The following is a 12,522-nucleotide window of genomic DNA, read 5'->3' as shown; positions in this document are numbered from 1 at the left end:
CTCTCCCGGAGATGGAGGCTATGTCACAATATATTCGGGAGAACCTAGCAAGAAGGTTTATTAGAAAATCAGTGTCGCCGGCTGGTGCAGGTTTCTTCTTTGTGCAGAAGAAGAGTGGAGAGTTGCGCCCTTGCATTGACTACAGAGGTCTCAACGCCATTACAGTAAAAAACAAATACCCTCTCCCTTTGATCTCTGAGTTGTTCGACAGGTTGCGAGGGGCCCGGATCTTTACGAAATTGGATCTATGGGGGGCGTACAACCTGATCCGCATACGCGAAGGAGACGAGTGGAAGACAGCCTTCAATACCAGGAATGGCCACTATGAGTATCTGGTCATGCCCTTCAGCCTCTGTAATGTGCCTGCTGTCTTCCAGGTCTTTGTAAATGACATCTTTCGCGATATGCTCTCTATTTCGGTGGTGGTCTATCTGGATGACATCCTCTTCTTTTCTCCAGATTTGACCTCCCACCGGAGAGACGTCTGCAAGGTCTTCGACCGTTTGCGGGCAAATTTTCTCTTCGCCAAGCTGGAGAAGTGCCAGTTTGAGCAGGAGTCCTTGCCGTTCCTGGGCTATATCATCTCGGCCCAAGGGTTGGCTATGGATCCTGCCAAATTGCAAGCGGTAATGGACTGGCAGGATCCCCATTCTCTGAAAGCGGTGCAGTGCTTTTTGGGGTTCGTTAACTATTACCGCCAGTTCATTCCTCACTTCTCCACACTGGTAGCTTCTTTGGTCGCTCTCACCAAGAAAGGAACCAATCCTAAGGTTTGGTCAGAGCAGGTCTCCACGGCCTTTTCATCTCTGAAAACCCATTTTGCTGGCGCTCCCATCCTCCACCATCCCAATATGGGTAAACCCTTTATCCTAGAGGTAGATGCCTTGTCCGTCGGTGCAGGAGCAGTCCTTTTCCAGAAGGATGCTCAAGGTAAGAAGCATCCCTGCTTCTTCTCAAAGACCTTCTCACCGGCGGAGAGAAACTACTCCATCGGGGACAGAGAGTTGCTTGCCATGAAATTGGCCTTTTCCGAGTGGAGGCATCTCCTGGAGGGAGCCCGGTTTCCCTTCCAGGTGTACATTGATCATAAAAACCTGGTCTATTTACAAACGGCCCAGCGCTTGAACTCTCGTCAAGCTAGTTGGTCTCTCTTTTTCTCCCACTTCCGCTTCACCTTGCACTATCTGTCTAGAAAGAAGAATGTCCGGGCGGATGCTCTCTCTCGCTCGGTGGTCTCAGAGGAGGCTGAGCCTCGGCTAATTGTCCCCACTGAGAGCCTGAGGACCGTGGTCCAGGTCGCTCTTGAGTCATTACCGCCGGGCAAGACCTTTGTCCCTCCTCGCCTGTGACCAGAGGTCCTCGCGTGGGCACACGCGTCCAGGGTGGGTGGTCACTTTGGCAATAAGCGTACCACAGAACTCCTGTCAAGGTCTTATTGGTGGCCGCACATGGTTCGGGACACTAAAGAGTACATTCAGGCATGTGTCTCTTGTGCTCGGATCAGGTCATCTAGACAGATAGACAGAGGCCGGCTGGGTTACTGTATCCCTTGCTGGTGGCAGACAGACCCTGGGAGATGGTCGGCATGGATTTTGTGGTCAGCATACCCAAATCTGGTGGCAGCACGGTCATTTGGGTGGTCACGGATCATTTTTCTAAAATGGTGCATCTGGTGCCACTCGCGCGGCTGCCTTCCACTCGTGGTCTCGCCGCACTGTTCATAAAGCACGTATTTTGTTTGCATGGTATGCCAGACAAAATAGTCAGTGACTGAGGACCTCAGTTTGCGTCTCGATTTTCGAGGGAGAGCTCTGCAGTCTACTCAGTATCGAGCTCAATTTGTCCAGCGCATATAATCCCGAGACGAACGGGTTGGTTGAGAGAGCCAATCAAACCCTGGTCACGTATCTGCGACATTTTTTCTCTGCCAGGCAGGACAACTGGGCATCCTTACTACCGTGGGCTGAATTTGCCTTAAATAACGCAGTGGCTGATTCCACTGGTCAGACGTCGTTCCATATTAATTACGGCCAGCATCCGGCGTCCCTGTCCCAATGCCAGTGTCGTCCACTGATTCCAGGTTGGCAGACTGGGCTGTGGAGGCTCGTGACATTTGGGATCGCACCCAGGATGCCATTCGAGCCTCTAAAGAGAGAATGAGAGCGTCTGCCGACACACATTGTCGCCCCGCTCCCACTTTTGCCCCTAGCGACTTGGTGTGGCTCTCTGCCCGAAATATCAGGCTGCGGGCTGAGTCTTCCAAGTTCGCTCCGCGATACATTGGTCCCTTCAAAGTCCAGCTCAGTGGTCTACCGTCTGGCTCTTCCTCCACACTTGGCCATCTCTGACGTCTTCCTCGTGTCCCTTTTCAAGCCTGTTCACATGGCCCGGTTTTCCGAGTCATCTGCCTGGACATCAGACTTGTCTTCGGACGAGTTTGAGGTCAATGCCATTGTGGGATGCAGGATTGTGCGTGGCAAAAAATTTTATTTGGTGGACTGGAAGAGTCATGGTCCAGAGGCCCGGACCTGGGAACCAGTGGAGAACATCTATGCCCTGCTCCTGATAGTGGCATTTGAGCGTAGCGAGGCTAAGAGGGGAGGGGGCCCTAGGAGGGGGGGTAATGTTAGGCGTCGGGTTCCTGCAGCTGCACAGCAGGAGTCCAGAGCCTTGCATTCAGCGTCCTCCCATTCTCCACCGACTGCTCGGGAGCCTGCGCAGCGATCCCGGCGTTCCAGACGTCCTGCTCAGACCAGCTCTGTGGGTCGGGCTGTTGCTGCCACCTCTGGGCCAGCAATAGCAGCACAGGCTCCTCAGCAGCAAGCTACTTCAGAAGCTAAGTCCTCAAGTCGCGCTACTGGGCATGCTCACGAAACGATCTCCTATTGGAGATCGGAAGTCACATGCTCAGGTACTTCTCGTGATCTGATTGGTCCATCTCAGGGATCTAGAAGCTTCCGGAAGGTCCCGGCTATAAAAGGTTCGCATGGCCGCTCGGCCATGCACTAGTATAGACCCTACTTGTTATATGCATGAATGATGACGGATGCATGAACCTGCGAATGACTCATTAAGACTCCCCTCCATCTGATATTACGTGTGTGGATAGGGACTTAGTCATAGAGTCAGCGCCAGTCAGTGGCATGCTACAGGCCACAGTGCATATCATCACCTAACTAGCGTCGAACACTGCGCCCCTCCTGGGCACTGTTGCATAGCAGCTGTGTCAGTCACCGCGCTGAAGTCTGCAGCATCTGTGGGCGTCCGCGGTAGCGACTCCGCACGCAAGGTAGGCCTAGACGGACGCTGTCCCTCTGCCTTGAGCCCAGCTCCTGTGACCATATACCGTGCGTGCATTTCTCAGAGACCTGTGAGTCCAACAGGCTCAGTACTTATGTTTATGTCTTAGGCGTCTCTGTGAAGCTAACAGAGTATGTCCAGTGCACACCGGGTGACGTTTAACCCGTGTGCGATATACCGCCATATTGTGCGTCTGCCATCATATAGCAGCAGTTTAACACCTCTGCACGGTGGACCCCGGGCGGCGAGCGCACTTTCTATTATTTTATATTTAGTGCGTTCCGCCATCCCTAACATAGAGTATAGTGTCAGTGTATAGGTAATACAGTGATTACCAAAGACATTATACACACAAGCGCTGTATACAGTGTACAGGTAATACAGTGATCACTGATGACATTGTACACAGGAGCTCTGTACTGTATATAGTGTCAATATAAATGTAATACAGTGATCTCTGGTGACATTATACACAGGACCTCTGTATAATAGAGTTTTACCGAACTTGCCGCTGGGGCTCAGTGAGCAGAAGAGAAGGGGTCTGATGCGGGCCCCTTCTGCTCACTGGGCCCCATACGCCAGTCAGAGCAGTAATGCCCTGATGATGGCCCTGGGCGGATTCCTGAAAAGCGGTTAAAATGATAAAAACAATTTACGTAAGCACAGCAGTGTCAAAACCACTTGCTATGAATACGTTAGGGTCTTTTAAAGCATCTTTTAAGTGCTTCAGGATGATCATTGAACATTGGACCTGAACATTCTCCAGTTGGTCCCTTTTGCAATACACTCACTACGTTACAGCTTAAAAAAAAAGAGGACTCAAAAATGACCAAAAAAACGGCAAAGAAGATACTACAGGAAAAATACCTCGAATGTTTTCTTGAACTATCTTGTGCTTCAAAAACTCACTGGGTACATCGTCAATTAAAGAACGCAGTCAGGACTTTTTTTCTTATATTATGAATACATTCCTTTAAAGTTGACAAATACTATTGATATTTCATAGATTTTACTTATTCTAACTTGTGTTCATTATATTTCCAATAAACCGTTTCACAAGAGAAATTAAAAAAATAACTTCCAAGAAATCACAAGATAATCTCATCCAAAGGAAGGTGTCACTATTGTCTAGTAGCTAACCTCTTACGTGAAGTTGTGGTCATTATAAATTTAGCTTATGAAAGCAAAGTTAGGACTGGGAGTTCCTGTTTGCTTTAAAGCTCCATGTGACAGGATATTTCTTTATCATTTAGAGGCTACAACTTTCCCTGGATGTCGCAGTCTTCTTCCAAAAGTGTAGGGAAGGTTTTCCTGCTCAAGCTCGTTTAGTTTGAACTTCTACAACGGATTATTTCCAAATCAAAGACTGGAGCAAATAATAAGATATTTACAATGACTGCCTCAATATTACTCATATTTCTATACCTAATTTGGCCATCCCATCAGATGGGTGAGTAGATTTCTAATTGTTTTACCTGCCGTGCTGAGTTATAGTTGTGGTTAGAGATATTATAGCGTATACTATCTATAATCCAAAAATGGGATCAGACTTCTTGTGCTATGCAGACGTACCATGATAGGAACTGATGGACAATAAAATGAACAAATAACAGATACAGAAACCATAACTAGTTTGGTATGGTGGCCACACATTTGTGTCTCTCCCCATTTACTTCTACACGAGTTCTAAAATCCAGTGTGCAGGTTCACTTGCCCGGTCTTGGAACTCCCATGGATTTTGGAAAGCCTCATTGAGTTGAAGAAATTGTAGAAATTTATCCAACAAATCGTATAAATATACTGAACTCTTATTAAGTTCTTGTCGATGACAGGCTAAGGTCTGCAGATGGATCCCAAGAAAGGGGCTTTGAAATGCCTCATTGGAACGGAGTTGTGGCTGAGCATGTGTGTCACTACTAAATTCATTTTCTATGGGACTGCCAACTGTACTTGGTTATTTCTCCAGCCATCCCATGACCAACAAAAGGCATTTCAGAGTCTCATTTTCAGGATTAGTGGGAGTCAGGCTCGGACTGGCCCATAGGGTAACAGGGGAATCCCCCGGTGGGCCCGTGTGCAGATCATTAATCAAACTACAGGTTTATTATTATATAGAGAAATAGGTAAATTTGTGAACGAGGGCAGTGTAATATTTGTATGCAAGTGGGCCCCCAAAGTTAGTGTTACTGGTGGGCCCTCGGCACTTCAGTCCGACACTGGTGGGAGTCGATAACTTGCGCAGTTGAGAACAGTTCTTCGCCTGTTTAGAAGTTTGAACTATCCTATCATGCCATGTGCTCTCACTTACACTTCTGTATACTGTAAAATATGGTATTATATTTTAGCTATTTTTGGGCTTTTAGCCTAGATCCATTTGTATGTACAGTATGTGACCTGCATGTAGCCTAGTTATAAGGTTCATTCACACTACTGTATTTTCGGTCCAAGTGCAGACCATGAAAAAAAGCAGACCAGTGATATTCCATGAAGAAGTGCAAATGAGTGATTTTTTTTCTCACTGAATGAATCTGCGCAAGAAAAAAAATCACAGCATGCACTAGATTCCTCTGTAAATTGGATGAGACTTACCCATTCAAGTCTATGGGTGAGTGAAAAAATACGGCGTATAACTTCCAAATTTTTCGGATGCATTGCAATTCTGTAACATGGGAAACTGTAAATAGTCCTGTGAATGATTTATAGCTGCTGAGTAAAAAAAACAAAAAACAGATTGTACACAGATGACAAATGAGAAACAAATCGTCCCACTTTTCTGGATGAAACTGAATGATTTTTTTTGAACCTATCCATATAGTGGATGACTTAGTTTCAAAACTTTGTATTATGGTATCCAAATAAAGGAACAATGGCAAAACTTTTATGCTAAAAAATCGTAAGTGTTATGGGAAATTTATTTGTAAGCTTTTGGAGTACAGAGTCCAGTTCATAGGGCACAAGTTTGCAAATGAATGAGATGAGAACACAACATTTAGAAAATGCTACAAGAAGATATTTGAATCTTTCATTTATTTGTTAGCGTGTGTGATGAAGGAGCCAATGTGCTTTACAAAAAAAAAAATGAACAATTAATAATTCCAAAACTTTTATATTTAAAATCTCACAGCTGGGGTCTGGTATTCTCAGGCTGGTAAGGGGCCATGGATATTGCCCCCAGCCTAAAAATAGCAGCCCGCAGCTGCCCAGAAAAGGCACATCTATTAGATGCCCCAATTCAGGCGCTTTACTCAGCTCTTTCCACTTGCCCTGTAGCGGTGGCAAGTGGAGTTCATATTTGTGAGGTTCATGTCACCTTTGTATGGTCAGGTGACATCAAGCCCTCGGCTTAGTAATGGAGAAGCGTCTATAAGACACCTATCCATTGCTAATCCTATAGTTATATGGTAAATAAAGACACAGCCAGAATAATGTCTTTTATCAGAAATAAAACAAAACGCAGTTTACCTTTTATATTTAAAAATAATAACAATCACAGTTATACCCACCTAATGCCTATTTCCAACGAAGCCCTCATTCTCCTGTAATAAAAATAAAATTAAAAAAACAACAATATACCACACCTGTTGGTCATTTTGTCCCACTCTGTAATCTATGTCTGGGGGTTAAATAGTTTTCAACCTGGATGGTGCCAAGAGGCCACTGTCCAGGTTGAGAACCACTGCTGAATGAGCTGCTGCGAGCGCAGCATCAGTGACCGGCGGAGACATCATTGAGGTTCCCAGCCGAGTTGAACTGCGGTGACCTCAAGACCGTGGGAAAAAGTAAGTGATGAGGTCAATTTTTCATGGTGATCTGCTGTGAAGACACTGAGCTTGAACTGCGGTGATCTCATCACTGACTTTTTCCCACGGTCCTGAGGTCGCTGCAAAAAAAACACAATAGCGGGGTTTTTTGCATTTTTTTCACTTTTTCATTGCTTTCTATGACTGTAAAAAAACACCTAAATGCTGCAAGAATTGACATGCTGCAGATCTCAAAAATGGTGCAGTTCTCAAATTAATTTAGAAAAAAGAAAAATAAGAGTGCGTGAGATTTCTCACATCTTATGGCTTTTGCTCATACTGTAAAAAGCTGCTTTTAATTTGCATAAAAGTAGGAAAAAATGCTGCAAAAACACTGTGTGAACATAGCCTACTTTTGCCTAAAGGATTTAGTCCAAATAACATTTTTCAGCTGATTCGGACTAATTGAACTTAAACCGGTTTTCAGGACATTTCCTGGCAACTTATATGTAGGGCTAGGAAAGAAAATTGGACTGTGGTGTAGGAAAGTTTAGCTACAGCTCTTGGTTCATTGATCATACATAACATTGAAGATAATCCATCTAATTCTTTGTTTATTCAATTCCTCATAATAAAGTAAACTATTACAGTTTTCAAATAAAATGATTAAAAAATCTTATTTTTCAGAATCGGACACATTTTTAATCTTCAATGAAAACCACAAGAAATGTCTAGATGCTAAAAATTCCATTATTGTAGCCAATCAGTGTAATGAAAACTCAAATACACAGAAGTTTCGATGGATTTCTAAAAACCAGCTCATAAATGTAGGGACATCTCAATGTCTGGCTGTATCATCTATAGCAGAATTCTCGGCGGTGACGCTATATACATGTGATGGCAACAGCGACCTCCAAAAATGGGATTGTAAAAATGAAACATTGTTTGGAATTTTGGGATCTAATCTTCACCTGAACTATGGGAACAAAAAAGAAGAAGTCTTACTTTACAAAGGCGTAGGACTCTGGAGCAGGTGGAAAATCTACTCAACACCAGATGATTTATGTTTCAGGGCGTATGAAGGTAAGGAGAACATCTCTCTGGTTTAATGGTGTACCATAGCTTATTTATGTCAGGATTAGTTGTAAATATTCCAACAAGTCCAAATTCATTACAAGTAGAGATGAGCGACTTTGCCTTTTTTCGGGTTGAGTCGGGTTTCATGAAACCGACTTTCTCAAAAGTCGGGTCGAACGAAATCAGCCAATTATCGTGAAAAGTCGAAGGCCGACTGAAACACGAAACCCAATGCAAGTCAATGGGGAACCAAGGTCGGCAGGGAGTGGAGGACAGGAAACACACCTACAGTGCCCATTTTAGTGCCAAAAACATCAATTCTTTTTACTTAAGCTTGTCAACCTTAATTTACTTTATAATAATAGTTGGGCATTGAAAACTGGGGGTTATTTGGCTAAAGTTGTGGGGGGGGGGGGCTGGCTCCAGATTTTCGTGGGCCCAGGGCCAAAGAGTGTCAATGGGCTCTTTTAACACATGCCACAATTCATGATCCTCTGATACGGCAGAGAAATAGCGGTATAGTACAATGAAAAATACTTCACTTCTTACATCACATGACTGATATCCATTTTAAATTCTCCAATAGCTCCAAAAACGGACAGTATCTTACTCCATACAGTATTATGGGCACCGCATAGTGCGCTATACAGAGTAATGAGGCCCATATATTTCTCCATACAGAATCATTGGTCCCATATAATGTTTGAAACAGTATATGATGAGCTCCACATAATGCTACAGTATATGTTGGTCCCCATGGATGAAGCTCCACTGTGTTATGGGCCCAAATAATGCTCCATATATAATGGACCCCATTTCTAATGCTCCAGTGCATAATGGGCCCTGTAAATGCTGCTCCAGTGTCTGATGTCCACCTTTGGAATGCTCCAGTGTATGGTGGGCCCCATATATCATTCTCCAGAGTATAGTGCTCCCCAAAAATAGCTGTCCCAACATTGAAAACAATTAAATAAGTCTCCTCGCTAGGGAATCCCTGTACTAGTCTGGACTCCTCGTTGTCCCCATCTTCCATCTCACTGCACTTGGACTGTTTAGGCTGAGGGCATACAGACGTGATGTCATCGCGCTCTCTGACCAGAATGTCACTGTCAGGACACGTGGAAGACGTCACGGCGGTGGAGCAGGGAGAGGTAAGTATTTCAACTTTGCAAGTGCTGTGATCCTGAGCAAGCAGGGGGGGTCAACTCATTGGTGACGGCACTGGCACAGAGCCCCTCATAGTACGCCGGTGTGTCTGGCGGCAGGTGTGCACCCCCTGCATCAGATACACTTGATTCTACCATGAGGGACCTTGTGCCAGTGCCATTGCCAAACAGTGTGCCCACCCACCTGTCCAGGGCAACGGCACTCGCACGGGTGCATGCGCCAGGTAGTGACCCTGGCCCTGTGGGGGGAGGCAGCCCAGTTAGGGAGGTGGAAAAATTGGCATATGTTGATGTTGGACATTCAGCAGCTGCAAATGGAGTAATTGGAGAAGTCCGCGGAAGAGGAGGACAAAAGCAAGCCATTTTTCTGGCAACCTACGTGTCAGCAGGGGAGGGTGGGACAAAATCCTTTGAAACCCATGAATGGTTCATTTTAATGAAGGTTAGATCATCAACATTTTGGGTCGACAGACGGGTCTTTTTTTCTGTCAGGATTGATCCAGCAGCACTGAAGACTCGTTCAGATAACACACTAGCAGCAGGGCAAGCGAGCTCCTGTAAGGCATATTGTGCCAATTCAGGCCAGGTGTCAAGTTTTCTGGCCCAATAGTCAAAGGGGAATGACCGGTGAGGGAGAACATCGATATGGGAGGAGAAGTAGTTTGTTACCATAGTTGACAACTGCTGTCTCCTGTCACTTTCGATCGATGCAGTATTACCAGTATTGTGAGCAGTACTTGAAAAATCAGTCCACAACATGGTCATGAAACCCCTGTGTCCAACGTCACTTCGGCTGTGTGCACCACGAACACCTCTTCCATGTTGCCCCCTATGGCTCGTTGGAAAAACATCACCGCCGCAGTGTGCTGGGAATACCTCAAACAAATGGTTTACCAGAGTTGCTTGTTTGTTAGCCATTATTAGCTCTAGGTTCTCCTGTGGCATGATGTTTTGGAATTTGCCTTTATAGCGTGGATCCAGGATGCTGGCCAACCAGTAGTCGTCATCGTTCATCATTTTGGCAATGCGGAGGTCCCTTTTTAGGATCTGCAAGGCATAATCAGACATGTGGGCCAATGTTCCAGGTGTCAATGATGCACTGCGATTGCTGGGTGGAGGAGCACTTTCTGGCAAATCCACATCCCTCCAGTCATGCACAAACCCTGTACCTGACCTTGCCACGCCAACATTTTTTCTTGCCCCCTGAGAAGCATCCTCCTCCCCAAAATAATCATCCTCCTCCTCCTCCTCTTCCTCCACATCGTACACGAGACTTCCCTGACCAGACAATGGCTGACTGTCATCAAGGCTTCCCTCCTCCTCTTCCTCCTCGGCTGCAGACGCCTGCTCCTTAATGTGCGTCAAAGTTTGCATGAGCAGGCGCAAAAGTGGGATGCTCATGCTTATGTTGGCGTCGTCTGCGCTTACCAGCCATGTGCATTCCTCAAAACACTGAAGGACTTTACAGAGGTCTTTCAGCTTCGACCACTGCACACCAGACAACTCCATGTCTGCCTGCAAACTGCCTGCCCGTGTATCCTCCCACAAATGAATTACAGCCTGCCTCTGTTCGCACAGCCTCTGAACCATGTGCAGGGTGGAGTTCCACCTTGTTGCAACGTCGATATTTAGGCGGTGCTTGGGAAGGTGGAGCAATTGCTGCAGCTTCTGCATACGACTGGAGTGTACTGGCGACCGGCAGATGTACGAGCACAGTCTTCGCACCTTATGGAGCAGGGGTGTTAACTCCGGATAATTATTGAGGAAGCACTGCACCACCAGGTTCAAGGTGTGAGCCAGGCAAGGTATGTGTCTTATTTTTGAAAGGTCTATGGCTGCCACAAAATTCCGTCCGTTATCACTAACTACCTTGCCTGCCTCAAGATGTAGACTGCCCAGCCATGACTCAGTTTGTCGCTGCAAGTAGTCGGCCAGTACCTCCGTGGTGTGTCTGTTGTCGCCCAAACACATCATCTTCAACACAGCCTTCTGACGCTTAACACTAGCTGTTCGATAGTGGGACACCTCGTGTGCAACACTGGCAGCTGCGGATGGAGTGCTCGTGCGACTGCGCTCTGTGGATGAGCTTTCGCTTCTGGAGGAGGAGGGTCGAATGCCTATAGCCAACTGTTTCCTATACCGTGGGCTAGGCAGCACTGTCCCACCACCGCTGTCCCCTGTGGACCCTGCATCCACCACATTAACCCAGTGCGCAGTGATGGACACGTAACGGCCCTGGCCATGCCTACTGGACCATGCATCTGTTGTGAGGTGCACCTTTCCACTCACTGACTGCTTGAGTGCATGGACAATGCGGTCTTTCACATGCACTTGGAGGACTGGGATGGCTTTTCGCAAAAAGAAGTGCCGACTGGGTAGGTCATAGCGTGGTACTGCATCGGCCATGAGCTTGTGAAAAGCTTTGCTTTCAACCAACCGGTAGGGCATCATCTCTTATGAGATTACTTTGGCAATGTGGGCGTTCAAAGCCAGTGTACGCGGATGAGAGGATGAGTACTTTCTTGTCCTACTCAGAGTCTCTGGTAGGGTGAGCTGGACTTGAGAGCTGCATATGGTGGAACTAGCGGTGGACATGGCGGACTGAGAGAGGGTTGGTGATGGTGTTGGTGGTGTTGCTGATGGCCTAGATTCAGTCTTTCGTTGCAATAACATTGTGATTCCATGACTGCTTTGCCCTTGCGACGACATCTAGACATTTGCTGCTGGTGGTGTGCTAACCGGTGGGCTTACAGTGGGGGAAGTGATGTAGCGTTGCTGACTACCTTCATTCGGAGCAGGTGCACATGTGGTACGTGAGGTTTGGTAGTCCGTCCACGCTTGCAAGTGCATGGTGGTTAAATGTCTAAGCATGCAACTGGTATTCGAATTTCTCAGATTTTTCCCTCGGCTAAAGGTCTTTGCGCACTTCTTACAGATAACCTTTGCCTGATCATTAGGATTTTGTTAAAAAAAAAGTGCCACACTGCACTCTTCCTACTATGGAAGACATTTTGAGACCTTGCACGCTGTGCTAATTTGACCGTCTGGCCAAGCTGTCCTGCAACTCTTTTGGCTTTTGTAACACGTTTTTGGAGTGCTACGGTCCTGCCAGATAACAGCTGTTGCGATGTCGTTGCCTGCTGCGGATCCTCCTCATCCTCTTCTGAGCTATTGGCAGCGGCACCCTCTTCCCTCAATGGATGCCAATCTGGGTCAATAACTGGGTCATCCATCACCTC

At 46.4% G+C, this 12,522-nt stretch overlaps 1 protein-coding gene across 2 annotated transcripts in view; it reads left to right on the top strand.

Annotated features, from left to right (window-relative positions):
• MRC1 (mannose receptor C-type 1) overlaps window positions 1-12,522 on the top strand; it is a 126,795-nt gene that overhangs the window by 23,753 nt on the left and 90,520 nt on the right. Inside the window, exons 1-2 of one of the 2 annotated variants that reach the window (XM_073581868.1) lie at window positions 4,550-4,750; window positions 7,728-8,123. In XM_073581868.1, the coding sequence (XP_073437969.1) occupies window positions 4,693-4,750; window positions 7,728-8,123 (454 nt within the window). In that variant the 5' untranslated portion in view covers window positions 4,550-4,692. Of the gene's footprint in view, window positions 1-4,549; window positions 4,751-7,727; window positions 8,124-12,522 lie in introns of those variants that run through there. The other variant, XM_073581867.1, reaches the window with a different exon arrangement.

The sequence above is a fragment of the Dendrobates tinctorius genome, unplaced genomic scaffold, assembly GCF_039654945.1.
Source record: "Dendrobates tinctorius isolate UK_male_01 unplaced genomic scaffold, ASM3965494v1 ptg000070l, whole genome shotgun sequence".
Lineage (NCBI taxonomy): Eukaryota > Metazoa > Chordata > Amphibia > Anura > Dendrobatidae > Dendrobates > Dendrobates tinctorius.
Note: the sequence above shows the minus strand (reverse complement) of the source record. Positions and strands in the feature narration are given on the sequence as shown.